The sequence below is a fragment of the Macrosteles quadrilineatus genome, unplaced genomic scaffold, assembly GCF_028750875.1.
Source record: "Macrosteles quadrilineatus isolate MER2022 unplaced genomic scaffold, UCM_ALF_1.0 Scaffold_7__1_contigs__length_78375512, whole genome shotgun sequence".
Classification (NCBI taxonomy): Eukaryota; Metazoa; Arthropoda; class Insecta; order Hemiptera; family Cicadellidae; genus Macrosteles; species Macrosteles quadrilineatus.
Window position 1 is genome coordinate 56,569,858 of NW_026542600.1, and position 19,126 is coordinate 56,588,983.

The 19,126-nt window shown below is 31.9% G+C and overlaps 2 protein-coding genes across 2 annotated transcripts in view; one reads left to right on the forward strand and one right to left on the reverse strand.

Annotated features, from left to right (window-relative positions):
- The window catches only part of LOC128997880 (ras-related protein Rab-7L1-like), a 33,539-nt gene extending 29,048 nt beyond the window's left edge, over window positions 1–4,491 (forward strand). Inside the window, exon 5 of the mRNA XM_054423658.1 lies at window positions 4,254–4,491. Within this exon, the coding sequence (XP_054279633.1) occupies window positions 4,254–4,374 (121 nt within the window). The 3' untranslated portion in view covers window positions 4,375–4,491. The remainder of the gene's footprint in view (window positions 1–4,253) is intronic.
- Window positions 4,492–8,517: 4,026 nt separating this feature from the next.
- On the reverse strand, window positions 8,518–11,704 carry LOC128997882 (uncharacterized). Its single transcript, XM_054423660.1, has 2 exons — window positions 11,660–11,704; window positions 8,518–9,145 (listed from the first exon to the last, which is right to left on the reverse strand). Exons 1-2 carry the CDS (start codon window positions 11,675–11,677, stop codon window positions 8,630–8,632), a joined length of 534 nt encoding a protein of 177 aa, XP_054279635.1. The 5' UTR covers window positions 11,678–11,704; the 3' UTR covers window positions 8,518–8,629.
- Window positions 11,705–19,126: the final 7,422 nt, after the last annotated feature.

The window sequence follows — 19,126 nt, forward strand, 5'->3', positions numbered from 1 at the left end:
TTGCAGAAAAGGACATTTATACTCATTTAATATTACTTGTTACAGTAAGTATACATTGAAAAGGACATTCAAGTCAATTTACGTTTACTTTTTGCGGTAAAGATGCGTTCAAAAGAACATTTAAGCTTATTTACGTTTAATTGTTGCAGTAAAAATACGTTCAAAAGGACTTTTACGTTAATTTACGCTAATTAAGGATATTTACGCTCATTTAGCTCACTTTTTTTATACTCATTTAAGTTTACTTGTTACAGTAAATGTACATTCAAAACGACTTTTACGGTCATTTAAGTTTACTTGTTACAGTAAATATACGTTCAAAATGACATTTACGCTCATTTACGTTTACTTATTGCAGTAAAGATACGTCCAAAGGACATTTATGCTTATTTACCTGTTGCTGTAAAGATGCGGTCAAAAGAATGTCCACGTTATTTTACCATTAACTATTACGATGAAGAATTAAGAAATGTTCAAAAAAAATTTCATGCTTACTTGCAGAAAATATGCGTTTAAAAGGATTTGTCAAATAACAAATGTGTACTTTGCAGCGTGCTAATATCTTTATTCGTGCTTTGCAGTGGCTTTTGGCTAAATAGGCCTACAGATAAATAAAGTTAGTCCTTTGAAGCTACTTAAGAAAAACTGTTCGAATGTGTGTGGACTACATGTATAGTGTAAAGTGATTTCTGTTGCCAAACAAATTAATATGGTTGGATTACCGAACATAACATTTCCAGTTCTAACTTTTTTATTAATACCAACGCTACACACATTGACTATATATACTATATTATGTGTACTACATGTATATTACTATTGTTTTACATTCGTTCACTTATAAGCGAGTCATGGAAATCGAATAAAAGTAACGTCAAGGCTATGTTTCCATGTTGTTTTCACGATCGTAATCCTTTCGAAACTAGAGTGCTGTGCATTTAAAAATTGGTTAATAAACGGGATGTCCATCCATCGAATGAGATATCTCAGCGTTTCAATTGCTTATATTAGGAACACTTCCATTCTTAGAAATCATTTTGTAGCGTGCTAAAAGCTTTTGGGAAGCTGGATGGTTATGGTGTCCAAATGAGTTTATAACATTTAATTTCGAGAAAGCCATAGATTAAAATGCTAAACACGTTTGTAAAAGTTTTCAATTTACATTTTTATTGGCTGTTAGTAATTTAAAGTGTGTCCTAGATTATTTAATTATCTCCTTGTCCTAGGTTGTTAAGGGCTATGACCTTAATCCAGGAGTGATCATGAAGGGAATATAGTCTCTTTGTTACTACACTTATTTGACACATAAGTTTTCTTATTTTTTTTAGAAGAAGGATGAAAGTGCTCATAACTGTTACGGTGTCATGATATTCGTGTTTATTGCAAAATACGCTACAAAATAATCAACATTATAGATGACCATTATAGTCACCAATTAAGGCTTTTTCGGCTGTTTAGTTTTATTTAACATTTGTGAAACAAATATTTTTTAATCAAAATAACAACTTGTTAGTAGTTATTTTTTTAGCTTATTACGAGAATAGAGATAAATTGAATCTAAAAACATATCGTTGTTTCCAAATTAAGTGAGCCTCCGTAATTTAATTAGATAATTAGTTCCAATGAATTGTTTGATGATGTGATAATTATTCTAATTGATGCATGTACGTAGAGCGTAGAAAATTCAAACGAATCTTTTAATTATATTTTCTCTAAGTCATATTCCTTTCTCAGCAAGGGGTTTCTATGTTAAGTATAAAAAGGTTAAGTTACCCATTCGTCGTCTTAAAAACTGTTTAAAATTAAGTTTTTATGTTTGCTGTATACCTTACCAATATTACCATACAAATCAATATTCAAAATCATGGTTTAAACAATTGTAACTTTGATTCGCAAACATAGGTTTGAGGTCATTTGCTTAATCTTGAAACCAACCACTCAAACTAGAAAAAGTACATTTTTAAGTACCAGTTTATTTTAACCATCAACTGGTGATCGGTTAAAATTGTTGACAAACTTGAAATAAAAATCTTTCTCCTTAAGATAATGCCCTCAAAACACACATTTGAGAGCCTAAACTTTCCCTTGTGGCATTTCATGTTGACAATCGCTGAGCGAAGTAAACAGGCAATGGAATAGTAAGGGAACTCGCTAAAAGGGTGACTTAGCAAACTGCTTGAAACTAAAGTAGTGCATGCAATGGATCCATGATGACTTTGTCTTCAGTAGTATTGTCATTCCCAACATCAAGCCACCATTTCCCCTCAAAGGTCGACGGCAACGGGCAAAGTAGTAACTATGTTTGTACAAATACGATATTTGAAACAGAAAGAAGTCGTGTTGAATGGTTTTACTAGTTAAGATTGTTTGGGTTATAAGAAATCCCCTAACACCACGAGATAAATGTACATGGAATTTTAAAATTGTGATTATTTATAAACGCCAAATACTTCCTAAAACTCTCAACTTATTTTTACATTTAAACTAATTCCCACCCAAATATTTACCTACCCATTTTAGTCTACGTATGCATTGCAAAGTAACGAGAACTTTTCCCTTTTTGGTATTGGCGGTTTTGAAGCCTCATTCAAGTAACGTGTGGTCTATTGTAAGTTTGAATTATGGATCGTTGAAATTTCAATCACGAAAATAACATGTATTTTATCTAATTTAAGGGAAATAACAATGGGGCTCGTCGAGTCAGTCATCCAATTTTCAGCTAGAGTTTAAACGGTTACGTTTTTTGACTACCAGGAATGCTCATATTGGAATTAAGTAAGACGATTTTAACTGAATCCGGTCAGATGTTAACATTGACTTTGTGTGTTGAATAATAGGTCTACTTGCCACCTGTGCGGAGTAGCTGCAGCCACAATAATATTACGATATGTTTATTTTATCTTATTTACAAACTGTCAATATTTTAAGTAAAGATGGATTCATTCCTCAATATGAAAATCAACTTTCTTTCTTGAAGTCTTGAAGTGTATATTTTTCTTTATCCCCATTTACATGATACATTACATGATTAGTGTACTAATCTCAATAGCTGATGTTTTATATTAGATTACCTTTGTTGTAGTTGCCTATGTTCATGATTAGGTAAGTCAGTATCCGTCTCAAGAACACCCAATAACGCAGGCAACAACAACAAAGTTAATATAATAAAATTCATGTTTTGAAAGTGGGATATCAAAAAATATATACAAGCTGATGTTTTATGTCTACAATATATTGTACTGTTCAGTGAGTGAGTCAGTTCAGTGAGTGTGGATGTTCTTCTATAGAAAAGCGTTCTTTACGTAATCAAAGATTACAATAACGTCAAAAATAGGTATTTTTTACGATAGGGAAATTCATCTGCACCGTCAGGGTGCAAGTTTATACTTTACTCTGGTGTGTAGGTTTGTAGTCTTGACAGATAATTTTAGACTAGGGTATTACACAAGTTGACATTCATGAAAACTAAATATCTTCTTTCCAAAATCAGTTTTGGACAGTCCTTGATTGGTACAGCTACAGTTTCTTGAACTGAGAACAGTTCTTCATTGGTACAGCAAAAGTCTCTTGATCTGAGGACAGTCCTTGATTGGTACAGCTACAGTTTGTTCATTTGACGACAGTCCTTGATTGGTACAGCTACAGTTTCTTGATCTGTGGACGGTCCTTGATTGGTACAGCTACAATTTCTTGATCTGATGACAGTCCTTGATTGGTAAAGCTACAGTTTCTTGATATGAGGACATTCCTTGATTGGTAAAGCTACAGTTTCTTGATCTGAGGACATTCCTTGATTGGTACAGCTACAGTTTCATGATCTGTGGACATTCCTTGATTGGTACAGCTACAGTTTCTTGATCTGTGGACAGTCCTTGATTGGTAAAGCTATAGTTTCTTGATCTGAGGACATTCCTTGATTGGTACAGCTACAGTTTCATGATCTGTGGACATTCCTTGATTGGTACAGCTACAGTTTCTTGATCTGTGGACAGTCCTTGATTGGTAAAGCTATAGTTTCTTGATCTGAGGACATTCCTTGATTGGTACAGCTACAGTTTCTGGATCTGAGGACAGTCCTTGATTGGTATAGCTACAGTTTCTTGATCTTTTGACAGTCCTTGATTGGTAAAGCTACAGTTTCTTGATCTGAGGACAGTCCTTGATTGGTACAGTTACAGTTTCTTAAACGGGGGCCAGTCCTTGATTGGTAGAGTTACAGTTTCATGTTCCGTAAATTGATCTTTTTGTTGCAGATTCCTTGTAGACGTCATGATCAAGCAAGAAGGAAATCAAAGCTTTAGCTCCAGTGAATCCTCCGAGTACATATCACTAACGGGGCCAGGACCTCAGTCGAAGAAGTCCTGCTCCTGCTAACTTCTCAGTACCTAGTACCAAACACTGGTATACTCTTGATACCCGTCCAACGACCGTTTTTGTTATATCTTGTGTATAAAGTACGTTTTGTTATAATAAAAGCTTTATCTTAAACAAGTTTATAATGCCTTTAATGAACAAATATCACCAATGAACTTGAATCAACCAATGAAGGTGAGGGATCTAGAAGTAAATGATATTAGTAGATAAGATAACAAATGTAAATTATTAATGTAAGTGAATTCTTAAGATGTATAGTTTAATATACTACTAGGATATTAGATCAATTTAATAGAGCATCCACGGGACCAAAGACAAGGTTGCTCGAATTTAAAAACCTGGCATAAATATATATAAATAACTTCTTGATCAGCATTGTACGTGTTATTAAATTTACTTAAATTTACTTAAAACCGTTTAAGTGTTATAAGACGTTTCTTTTATTTACTTTCCGTAAATATATATTTATTAGGTGAGATGCCTAGTTAAAAAAACGGAGAATTATTAAAACTCAATATTTCCAGGGCCGAAATACAGTGCTATAAATGTTCACCTTGGCTTTGTATTTATGTTTTGAAAACCGTGGTAATTTATTTGATTTATATTTCAAACAGCTGATTTAGTTAAAAATTTATGACCTTTATCCTTGATCATTTTATTAAATGATCTTGAATAAAGAGCCAGCTCGAATTTGACAATAAGAAAGCTGTAATATAATTCATTCTGCAATCATTGTTTACTTATATCCGATGTTTTGTTTTCGATTATTAACCATTTCTAAGGAAAGCCATTAAGTATGCAATTTAAATTTATGGAAATATAAGTAATTTTGTTCAAAACCATCAATCATTGGGATTATGACAAATAGTTAAAACAATCAGTAAATGCTAATTGGTTAATTCGCTTTTCTGATCAATTAGTCATGCTTCGCTGATGCTTGATATGTTACATATGTTTGAGTTTAAAGTGTTTTGCGTATCATTCACCTAAATACAAGTGATTAAAATCAATACCTACCTATGGCTATAGTTTTCATAGTGCAAATCATTATAGTTAAAAATATGTTTATTGTAGCTGGGACACAAACTAAAGTCTACAGTTTGATTCGCCTAATCATTCAGATGAAATAAACGGTATCAGCAATCTGACACATATTTTCTCCCAACAGCTTTTCAACCACCTTTAAAATGGGTAAGCGGTGGGAGTAACTATGAATTTTATGGGTTTTATGGGAAAATAACACAGGTTACAATAACTTTTGAACCGTAATTTTTACGGTAATTTGATTTAAACCATTTAGTTCAGAATTTTAAGGATTATAACATACCATTATTTTATCAAAATCGTTCAGGCCATATTCAAGAAAATCCAATTTTTCCGTTATTTTATGGGGTATTATGGGGAAATTACAATTAAAAATCAATATTATAAAAATGAAAAAAAAAATCCTGGAGATACCGTGGATTAGTACCTACTAGTACATAAGTACTAAATTTCATCAAAATCTGACTACAGGTGTGGTCTGGAGCTCTGTACACATCCACACACAGACATCACTTCGAAAACCACTTTTTTGGGCTCAGGGTGGAAAACAAATCCTTTCTCCATATACCATGAATAGGGGGAGAAATTTAAAAGTGTTCGTACTAAAGTTATATTACATTATTTAAGAAATGTTTTTTTACTATAAAAGTTATCCTGGAGATATGCTATTGTTATACCGTCAAAAAAGGACTGGAGCCTATACGATTTAATAATTCAGTGTTAACCTTTATGGTATTTTTCTTTTTAACTTTTTATCCCGTTTTTAAACAAAATACCTTAAGATTGAACATGGAAAATAGGTAGGAATACAGAGGAAAATATGAAAACAGAAGGGTAAGCATCCAAAAACAGAGGTAAGCACAGTAAAAATGGTCGAAAGAGGATTACAAAAATACTGAACGAGAGTTCATGATAAATAATAATTATTAACACAATTATTGTGTTTTAACACTCTAAAAAAAATATTGTTAACGAAAATGATATATAGCATGTAAGCATTGGTGGTTTCACACAATTTTCTTACGACAAACGCCGATCAGTGTCATTGGACGAGAATCGTGAGGATGGGAACTTTCCCGTACAACTCAAAATGGGACGATGAAAGTAAAGGCAAGGAGATGCTCCAGTAGGATGCAAGTGTGCGGAGTTGTATAAGAAGAGATGCTAGCCTACTAAAAATAGGCTAGTTTAGACTATGATGTTGGGCAAATGTTCTTCTGACAGCCTATTATGTTGTCATCTTCCCTTATTTGGTCTACGCAGTACCAGTGATGTGAGAATGAAAGAACTCGCTGTTTATTTCGACTTCAAAAGAGAGCAATTCAACTTTTAAATCAGCCCAAGAACTTTTTGTAAAGATTTTTTTGCGTTTAAGTATTTTTAATTTCCTTCCTTGTACATTCTTGTACTTCTCTATCTTTATTACAAACCACAGATCTTGCCCATATTCTCCGTAGAACAGACTAAATCTTCAGATACCACTTAAAAAAAACGTCATTATTATAACGAATCCTACTCTCCAATACTCTGCAGAATAATAAAAAAATTTAGTCAAACCCTGTAATTAAAAAAACCTTGGGAAATTACTAATATCTAAATGCTACTACCGTGTCAGTGGGCTATTTGCTGACGGGTAGTCATGGGTGTACGAAGTTCTACAAATGTAAATAAGACAAGTAAGATAAGAGACTTTGTATGTATTTGATGTATTACTATAATCAATGTAATTTATCTAAATATAGTTAAATAAATTACTTTACCTACAACCATTTTTAAAGTATCCATTACAGTTCAGTTATTAGAATTGAAAAGTTTCACATATCAGCATTAATTACTTTCATAACAGCATAGTTTCACTTATAACAACACGGGTAACAGACCAATGAGGTTCAAGGATTGAAACAGTAGAAGTAAAATTGTAATGATTCGAACTTCAACTAATCAGCTGTTCAGGCCAATTTAATTGTTTAGTGGTGCAATTAGTGTTTGGTACAATGTTTCGTTGCATCAATGTCAGTGGCAATGAGAGGTTATACACGACAAAATAACCTCTCTTAGAAGTTATGAGTAGTGATTTTTAGTAATTAAAAACTGTCGTAGGTAATGTAGTGTACGCAACTCGCGTAAATCGTGTTTACGACACTCGTAGAAGTTTTTAAAGCACTTTCCAAGGCTCGTACCTTAAATTTTCTACTCGTGTCGTTAGCAACATCTTTACGCAAAAGTTGCGTAAACTACTATAATGACCAAACTGCAGAAAGAAATTCAAGGACCTTCAAAATCGTAAGATTGATTCAGACGAAAGTTTAAGAAGTTTAACTTAATACGAAAATAGTTAATAAACCATAACTAGCTCGCTTAGTTTTCATTGATAATTTTGAAAGTCATATATTTACATAAGCAGCTATTTCGGAATAAAAGTTTATTCCTGAGTTTGAGACGGTTGATCAAGTAAAGGATTTCTGATTTTATGCCATTTTCGCTTTTTAAGGGTGAATTGTCTTTATAGTAACACCCGGTTAAAGGCCACTGTACATTTTGTTTTACAAAACATACAAAATACATGTGTCAAAAACGCAATAATATTTGTACATATTCTCTGATTTTAATTCATTTTCGATCTAACGTGGGAACCATTATTTATTTGACTGAATTAGTAGCCATTTTTCTTAAAACATATTTTGCATTTTTTAAATGATAATTTATAATAAATTTTTATACCTATTCCTACGACTATTGGTTACATTCAAGTAAATTATTCGCTGGACAGTTTATTTTTAGCCATTAAAAAAACTAAACTACTGAACACTTTGTTACTAATCTTTTTTGCATTTGGTTTTTTTTTTAATATTGTTCTGCTTCTGGACCTAGGCTATTATTTTTTGTACTAGTAATAACATGTTTCTCAGCACCAACATGTTTTCAGGTACTAAAAAATATTGTGTGTACGATATTTTGATCAAACGTAACTACAACATAACTACATTAGTAAAGAGTAAAGAATAATAACTATAAAGGATATTATATTATTTGGTGTTGTTGCACAAGCCCTTATGCATATTTTTAAGGAATTTATAGTAGCATGCGTAATACAGAGATGAGTTAAAATTAATTTTTATTGATTCACACCAAAGTATTATGTATAATTTAAAACAAAAAAAAGGAAAAACAATTTGCAATTTCCCTTGGAATCAGTGATCCTGGCTTTTTCTCACTTTTTATAGTCATCGTCATCGTGATTTACAGTTGTTTTAGTTGCCTTCTTTCCTTTACCTACGCCGTCTTTACCGCTGGATTCTTTCTTTTTCGGCTCATCCTTCTTTTTGGTGTATTCTTTCTCTTTTGGGGCGTCTTTCTTTTTGCTGTATTCGTAAACTTTGCTGCCATATTCGTCTTTTTCGTCACCCTTTTCATCCTCCCCATCATCGTGATTTACAGTTGTTTTAGTTGCCTTCTTTCCTTTACCTACGTCTTTTTTACCGCTGGATTCTTTCTTTTTTGGCTCATCCTTCTTTTTGGTGTATTCTTTCTCTTTTGGGGCGTCTTTATTTTTGCTGTATTTGCCAACTTTGCTGTCATATTCGTCTTCTTCGTCATCCTTTTTATCGTCCCCATGATCCTCCCCATGATTTTCTTCATCGTATGATCCTTCATTACGTTTTATGTTCTTTTTCCAACCGTAACCATAGACAGCGTCTACGACCATTGCGAGCAAGATCACCTGCAACTAATACAACATTTTGTTAGGTCAATATGAGCTTAAGCCTATGCATACAAGTTGTTTTGTTTGAACGTTTTACTAGTGTTACTTGTGTGCAAAACTTAATTATAAAGTATCTACATCTTCATACTGGTTCCAATCTGTACTAAGAAGAGCCCCCAAATAACGAAGGAAGTACGAGGAATTTTTAGATTTTTAGGAATTTCATTCTTGATCAGTTCGTCGACTTCATTTTCCCCCCAAAGATACTTTACCAAAGGATGTTTTAATTAATATAAATTTCAAACAGGTCTATGTCAAAAATACGATTTAAGTATGTCTTAAAGTTGTTAAAAAAATATACGTTTTTTTTAAATAGAATTGTAAACCATTATATAGCAAGCATTATCGTGTGAAGTTCAAGGACTAATATTGATTAATACAATTAACTGACCATAATAACAAATAAAAATTTTGGAGTTATAAATAATAACAATTTATTTATTTAAATGGCAACACTGCATTACAGGAACAGAGCCAATTACAATGCAGCATTAAAGTTTAAGTCTATTTTAGAAAGTCCATGCAGTCTTCTTGGTAGGTACATATAACACACATTTTACATAATATTAACTAAGACAAGATAACAAATAATAAATAATAATACTTTAATATTATAACATTTCAATTTAATATTCTGGAGTTCCACATGCATTACGGACCCCAAGTATATGAGTTACATTGTCAAGCTAGTACCCATTTAAACATACAATCTTTATCTTCGGTACGCTAAATGCAAAGAAGCTGATGAAATGCTCTGAACAGTGGATTAGCTAGAAAAATGAATATTTTGTATAGCTTAGGAGAAGAAAAAGAAGACTTGGAAACACATTGCTGTATTTGCAGTAAGAAGAGTTTATGCATTGCAGCATAGTATATTGTCTAATTTTAAGTGTAAGAATACACATAAATATATTACAGTATATTTATGACTAAACGTTAAACAGAAAACGAGTAACTCAAGTTCAACGGGAGTATCCTAGATAAAAGTGATATCTACAGCTATAATAGTAAGAAAATGGTATTCAAATAAATATCTTGATTATAGGTTGCAAATATTCATACAAAGGCGATAATAGGGGTTCACAATATGTCCCCGCTTGGCGAATATTGAATGTCAGGTTCTAAAATAGGTATTTTTTAATAGGACTAGTGTACCTGTTGCTCGAATTCGAGCAATTGCTAATTATTACAGGCGTTATTTTAAAACTAACAACAGCGATAGTTTCTGATGACTTTAAAAGATTCGACTTAAAAATTATGGAAATACTCAAGATGTACATAACAAATCGATATAATCAACATTTCTTGTAAATATCTGATCATTTTTCAAAAGCTGATCTTGTTTTAAAGTGTTTTATACAAATAGCCTTACTCATAGCCGTATTAGGTTGTCCATAATAACGATTATAAATATAAAAAAAACATATTTCTTCTCCTTGGTGGTGTTCTATGACTCCTATGTTTCCATAGTTTACAAATTGGCTCTGTCAATAATTACTAAGAATTAAATGCAGCACAGTGTTAATTCAGTTTTCTCTTTATTATATAAAATTATCCAGGCTCTCTCGCTTTTTTCCATTGTAATGTTTACGCCAACCCAATAATTTCTGACAACAGCTGGAGTTTCATAACAATTTTTCCTCATGTTAATCTTATGGAGAAATAAAAAACTTTAAAGGGCTCCAGGGCCTCACTCTCAAATTATTTCGATAAAAAGAAAGTTTCCTGCACAACTTCACGTTCTGCTCTTTCCAACGACACCAAAAACATGTCAATCGGTTCAGGAGTTTCGGAGGAGTAATTGTCACAAACTCCTAAGTTTGAACATGTTTAGTGAATTTCCCTTAAGGGAATAAGCTATTACCGTTGGTCTCATGGTCCGCTGGACCGTTTTACTTTTTTTAAACATTTCACTAGAAAATAATCTTCATTAGGTTCGCTGTAGCAGCAAATCTAAGTACTCGTAAAACCTATTGTTATATAAATAGGCAATACATTTTATATTTTAAAGGAAATATTTTAATGTAAATATAAACAGGCAAATAGAGCTTCGATTAGTCTGCAGGTTTGCTGCGGCGGTGGTATTGTTTTTAGAAGTTAAGCAGATGACACTATAATAAGGCTTATAATAAAAATAATGGTTTTAGTATGTTTTACTTTAACCTAAAATGGATAAAATTCACTATTATGTATTTTATTTTATTAATTATTTATTTAATCATCGTCTATGGCAAACGTTTCTTTTCTGTTGGCATACATGAAAATAAATATATAAAGTTATAATATCCTTCCACATAAATGAACATTATTAATTTATGATGCCTCAAATTATTACCGGTTTGTTAATATAGGGAGGTTATGCTTAATCTAAATCTGCTTATTGTTTACATATAAAAGTCACTATCATTTAAAACTAAATAAAATTTTAGTTTTGAACAAAGTGTGTGGCAAAAACTAAGCAAGAGTCTATCAACTTACCACCAGAAGACGAGCCATAGTTGAGAATTATATTTTCTACTGTCGTGTACGGACTTTTATACCTCCCACAAACCATTTAAAGGACAATTACAGTAGTATTTTATTGGTCAATCACACTATCTAGTAACTCGTCAAGACGTGTTCACCTAATGAAAAATAGTTAAAATTGTCAAACATAGTGATAAAATTGAACATAACAAGCGCGAACTGAAAGGAATTATGAATAATGACTACAATTACAACGATTTTAGTATTTAGATAATGACGTATACCTTATTAAATACTGCCATGAGAGACACTCAGACCCCTGATTTGGAAAGAAAAATTGGTCATTACAAATATTAAACATTTCATAACACAATACCTTTTATATACAAAGTTTATTTATTTATTGTATTTTAATGTTTTTAAAAATTATGTAATAAACCAAGTAAGATTAACAAAGAATGAGTACTACAGCAAAATATTAGTCGAAAATAATCAAAATCCTAAGAAACAATGGAACACAATCAAAACCCTTATTGGAGAAAATAAGAAAGATGCAGAACTTATTGTATTGAAAGGTGACGATAAAGAGTTAATTACAAGCCCTGAAGCAGTTGCAAATAAATTAAACGGATTCTTCTGTTCTATAGCAACGGAGTTGAGAGAAAGTATTATATTAGAACAACAGATAGTTCCCCAGCTAGTAAACGAATATAAACCCATGTTTCAGACAACTACATGTAACAATTCAATATTTTTCTATCCAACCTGCGAAAACGAGGTTATTGGCATAATCAAATCGCTTAAAAACAAACAGCAAAAAAACAGGAAAGCAACAGGATATGATAATATTACTCCTTTGATTATTAAGAAAATTTCTACTTATATTGTTGAGGTTCTTGTTTTTTTAATAAATTTTAGTTTATATTCAGGTGAATTTCCCAATGATTTAAAAACAGCTATTGTAAAACCGTTATTCAAAAAGGGTGTTAAAACAGATCCAAGCAATTACAGACCAATTGCTCTTTTATCTATATTCTCTAAAATGTTTGAGAAAATAGTTAAGACTAGACTAATAAATTTTTTAGAAAAGTACAAATATTTTAGTGATGGGCAGTTTGGGTTCAGGAAAAAACTAAGCACTAATTCGGCGTTATTACATTTTATGAGTCAAGTGTATAGAGGTTTAAATGAAGGTAAATATTGTGCTGGCATTTTTGTCGACGTCATGAAAGCTTTTGATACTGTAGATCATGGTATTTTGTTGGATAGACTTCATGAAGCTGGGATAAGAGGTGTGCCTCATAAATGGTTTGCTTCTTATCTCACTGGACGTACTCAACGTACACGGGCGAACGGCGTGATTAGTGACCAAGGAACTGTATTACATGGCATTCCACAGGGATCTGTTCTATCTGGCCCTCTTTTTCTAATATACGTAAATAGCTTGTGTAATAGCCGTTTTAGAGGAAATTTAGTGGCTTTTGCGGATGACACTGCATTATTTTACAAATCAGATTCCATTGAAACTTTAAAATTAAATATTCAATACGATGTAAATGCTCTTCGATGGTGGTTTACCAACAACTTCATGGTAATGAGCCCAAAAACTAAATATGTAATTTTTAATCTATCAAGGAACATAAGTTTTATTACTCCGATAAAATACCACCAAACAAACTGCCAATCTACAAATTGTGATTGTCCTGTTGTTGAGCAAGTAGAGGAAATTAAATATCTGGCATTACACTTAGACTCAAAGATAAATTGGAAACGCCATATAGAATATGTTAAGAATAAACTAATACAATACGTCAGGATATTTTATATGTTAAAAAATATGTGTAATCAACGCCTACTCAGAAATATTTATTATGCGATGATAAATTCTAAATTGGAGTATGGTTTAGCTATCTATGGAGGAGCTTACTTTTCGTCAATTAAGCCATTAATTGTCTTGCAAAAAACCTTTATAAGGATAATTTGTAACAAATGTAGAACAGAACATGCAGCACCACTATTTAAAAAGTTAGAAATTTTGCCTTTGAGAAATCTATATATGTATAAAGTTTTACGAATATTTTATAAAAGAAGTGGAGATGAGGTTGAATCTATGTCTGAAAGGAGAATAACATTAAGAAATAGGTATAATGCAATAGTTCCAAAACCAAATTTAACAGCTTTCAAGAAATTTTATTTATACCTTGCACCTAAAATGTTTAATGCTCTACCATCCAATCTCAAAACCATCTCAGAAGCAGATTTTTCTAGGCAGCTGTGGCCTTATTTATTATGTTTGGAAAATGCTGAAATGTACTTTTATGGAATTTAGTATATATACAGTAGTATAGAAGTGACTAATATAGATAATAAGTAATATAAATACTTACTCTGTTGTATCATTTTTGTTTGTAAGTGTATTGACTTACTGAAGAAAGAAGATCACTGTGTAGAACTCACTCTCACTGTATATATTATAACCAAGTGATATAAGTGACCGGACAAAACCGCCTCTTCGATTTTTAGAACATAAGATAGTGTATAAATCCACCAACATAGGTTTTTAACCTAAGGTGGTTATTGTTTTTTTCTTTTTTCATGTGTAAATGTATTTTGTGTTGTGTATGGAAAAAACAATAAAGATTTCTAAAAAAAAAAAAAAAATTTAATTAATTCTTACCTTAAATTTGTTGTAAAATGTGTGTAAATGGTTCTGATGAGAGACAATTTTGGATCAATTTATTACAACTGTTAGGTAACATAAAAGCAAAAACCATTAAATTGACCTTACTATATACAATTTATTGCAAATAATTAGTTTGGATGACAATTTTAAAACAAGAACTTAAAATCATTACTGGAAATGTTATTTGAAAACATATCTTGCTTCAATCAAGTTACCTGTCTAAAAATACAGGAAATACACAGTACACAATCTTGATACGCAAATATCTTTAGAAGCATGACCATGACACACAATTCTTGGAGTTATTATGGTTTACAATACGCATCAAATAACTGTAATATGTTTTAGATTTTTATGAATTTTTTAAGTTAACATCTTATGTTAACATTTTTAATTTGTTCAATTTTTAAATTTTCCTTAAATAATAGTTTAATGTACTGCATTTAACAGCATTTTTTATACTATGTGACATCGCAATAGAATTATTTTACATTAGCAGGTCATAGGGTTTGGAAAAACATCAATTTAAAAGTTATATTATTTGGAGAATCATCGAGTACAGTGTAAATATTGTGAACAGTATTATTTTTTTAGGTACATCACGGATAGGCTAAAGACTGAAACTGGCTGTAATATAATCAATGATACAGGGTGTTCAAAAAAGGTGGGGAAATAATTTACGTAGTGATTACTTGGGTCAAAATAAAGAGAAAATCACGAATAACATTTTTTCCAAAATCGCTTCGTTAACCAGATATCCACCATTTTGTATTTTTCATATAAACATTGTTATATTTGATTTTTTTTTCAAACGATCTTTATGAAACTTGGTATGTATGTTAAATTAGAGACCCATGTAAAAAAAAATCATCTTGATTTAACTTAAAATTTTAAAATGGCGGCCATTTTAAATTTTTTAATTTAAATTACACATAAAAAAGGATAGATTTTATGAACAAATTTCACAAATACTTTTATTTAGCATTTTTAATTCCCAATCAAACGGTACCAAGTTGAGAAATATCGAATAACAAAAGCTGAAATATTACGATTTTTAGTCTTAAAATGGGGCAAACTGGAACTTCTTATCCAGGGGGAGGTTATAAATCCCCATTAATTTATTTTTAACTCAAATTTTTTTGTCGAATTTTACGAGAAAAGGAAATTTTGGGAAATTACCAGTCATGTCAAAACACCTGTAGCTCATGCGCCATGCATTTACTGTTAACAAAATTTCACTTGTTTCCGCCTAACCAATTTGGAATACGCATATTTGTTATAGCTGAGAATTTTATAAGGACTTAATTCATAGAGATAACTGATGACAGTTTAATTTATAAATCGTCAGATCAACAAACGAAATAGCTACACAATTCATTTCAAAATGTATGTTTATTCCATACCCTTACATATCCATACATTAAACTCAGTTTTCACTATGTAGAAAAGTAATTGCAAAGCCTATTAGTGGTGCTAAAAGGTTTTGCCTATCGGCAACAAAATATGTACGAATTTGTATTAGTTTGACACTCATTTGTTGGCTCAGCTCAACAAAGTTGTGACTTATGCATGGCAACATAAAATCCAGCAGGTCATTAAGTAAACCTCTTAGAATGCTCATTGAAAACAAACAAAATGATGATAGCTCGATGCTAAAAATTATAAAGACCGTGAGAACTTTTTTTAGAATTTTAAGGCATTATTTTCAATGAAACACATTTTAGTTATGCCAAAAGAGTAACTTTCAACAATCGATCTAAACCCAAAACCCAAAAATATTTAACAAAAGTCCAAAACTTGAACTCATTTGTGTTAAGTGCCAAACTGAAGAGTTTTCCTCGTCATTAGTTTTGACTTATCAAAAATGGTCCATCGGCCGGATTTGTCAAATCCGGGCAATTTCGGCCAAGATGTGGAAACCAAGCCGCCTTCTGGCACTCGTAAAACCGGAACTGGCTTTCTCCGAAACAAAAAATACAACAAAAAACTTCTATAATATATCAATAAGGCTAACTCGGCCTCTGAGTGGGCATCAGTTTCGGGAGAGCTAACTGTGTCCGTTGACTTTTGTCTCGCTCATGGGAAACTTAGAATGTTTTCGATTGTCGCTTTGTTGATTAGGGCGCGAAAATTTTGAATTTAATAAAATTTTCCGCTCAAATTTCAAAACGTTTATCTCATTATTAGAGCGAACCCCATCTGTTCAGGAGTTTTGAAAATATTAGAATAATTTATCATTAGCAATGTATGCAGGTTTAAATTGACACCCTTCTCCCATATGGTTTATTCAGGAATTTTTCATGTGTGAATATCAGTAAATAAGAGGAAATATAATACATTAGAGTAGGACGTTTTCAAAATCCATTTTTCAGTATATATCTAAAATACGTCTAGGAAACTCAGTTTGGAATTTCACAGCTCACCTCGTATATCCTGAGATGTTTTAGCCAGTTAGTGAGTAAATGGGTACTGCCGGGTTTGGAGTTATAGATTAAAACAGTTTTTTATATGTGTTTTCTCAAACACTCAACCATATTTTTTAAAGGTTCCATTGGTTTGGTTTAGTATTTTCTGTGACAAAAATATGTCATTTTACTTGCATGGTCAAGTTTTCCAGCCCAACTAAAGGTAGGTTGACAACTTACAAAAAAAGTCCATAATGTGTTACTCAACCGTTCCTGTGCTCACTCAACAATTATTTAACCCCATAAGATATTTTACAATAACTGAACTCATCACCCATCACATACATTAATACTATTCTATTGACTGGCAATGCATTTCAAGGGATATAAATACACTCAAATAATAACCAAAATATATTAAAACATCGATGTTACGATAAGTTCCCAAACTCGATGAATTTACCTCTTTTAATTTAAAAACCAATCTTAATTTCAAATTGAAAACATAACAATTGAAAAACATATGGGCAAAAAACGTAAAGGCAAAATAGTTAAGAGCATTAGTCTAAAACAGATTAACTTAGTCAGTTCGGTAGATGCTGAAGTGAATAAAGTAATGATAAAGATTCAAGATAGACAATTTTTCTACAAATTTATCTTCAAAACATATTTCGTTTTGATCTCGTGTCTACATATGGCATGAAAGTATGTTGACCGCAGTCAGAATGAGGCTACTACTTGCAGGTAATCTCGGAAAAATATACAATTATTGCGGAATGCGAAACCGGACGTAGACACTCACATGCAAGTGCAGAAAAAACCTAGCTCGGTCCGGTCATCGAATCGTTAATCGGTGCCAGCGATGACTGGGACGTAGTGGGGAATTAGGGGCCTTCATTTATTTGGATTATCGTTTCGGGGTATTAGGGGTGGTTTATAACGTTTTTACGATATAGAAAACCCATGTTAACTAGTAAAGATATTTTTGTAGCTACTGACCGATCAAATATTGCGAAAATAATAGAACTAACAAAAACGTTGAATAAAACCGATTAAAACCTAAATTGAACGTTTAGATTCGTTCTAACTATTTTTGTGATGTTATTTGCGTATCAAGACTCTGTACTTTGTATTTACAGTTTTTTAAGCAGGTAACCTGATTAAAGCCAGGTTTTCAAAAAACGTTTCCGGTAAAATATTTGTCATTGTAGATGACTTCTATTAAAACATCACAGATTTAGTGACACAGCCATTCTTAATTGAAAAAATGTACGAATTCGCCTAAAGTTGTTCATAAATATCGCTTAATAAATGAAAGTACATTTTGATTAATGTTAACAGAGTTATAATTGTACAAACAAAAGTAGGATGGTCCAACTACGCTTCGTGGCTTAATCTGATTAAAAATGTTTTCAAATGTTCTTTTCTCAAACGTCCACTGAACGTGCACTGCAAGGTTCTGGTTTGATGAATATGACAATTAATGTCACTTCTAGTTGACAAAAATGTTGATTGTCGCTTAAAAAATTAAAAAGAAAGCACACAGTAGACTTCCATAGTGAAAATATCATCTGTTGCCATATCTTTTTCGTAATGTAATGTGTAAATCGGTAGGGATAAGCCTTCATAACCAGGAATAACATCGTCTACACTAAACGAATGATCACACACTCCATTAACACGTATCAGTTTAAGAAATCGCAGGTTTGATTGCCTCACGTAAGAATGATCAATTTTGGGTCGTAAAACTAATGTGAGGCAGTTTTCGCCTTCAGCGGTGGAACTGGTTGTCTCAATTTCGGCTTCGTCCACGGAATATAATCCAAGAACTTGAGGAATTAATTTGGCTCTAAGATAAACTTTTAAACTGTAATTATTTATTCAATAATGATCCAAATAAGTATTGTAATTTATAATTACTTTTTAAATTGTCAAAATAAATACTTACAAGAATAGTGATTGTAGATAGTGACCTTTGTAGATTGTGGTTGTAGTCTTCCAGTATGGGAAATTCTGAATTACATAAATTCTGAAATTCATAATAATTGTGTCAAAAGTAATTCCCGTTTCTTACGCTCTTAATTTGGCAACAAAGGTTATGAAGCTCCATCGTGAGGGAGGGGTTTGATGAAATGGTTTTTATTATTTGGAATAAACTCTTTAGGAATGCTTGACAAATGGAAAGAAAATTTTCAAGAAATAGGTACTTAGAATACATAGAATTTTTTTGGCCTAGGACGCTATAGACACGAGTTTGGGATTGTATTTCACATTATGTACTTCTGGCTAGATCTAGAGATTGCGGCATTTGAACCCGGGACCTCAGGGATCGAAGTCCCCCACTCTGACCACTATATAACATTAAGCCATGTGTATAAACCATATAAACCA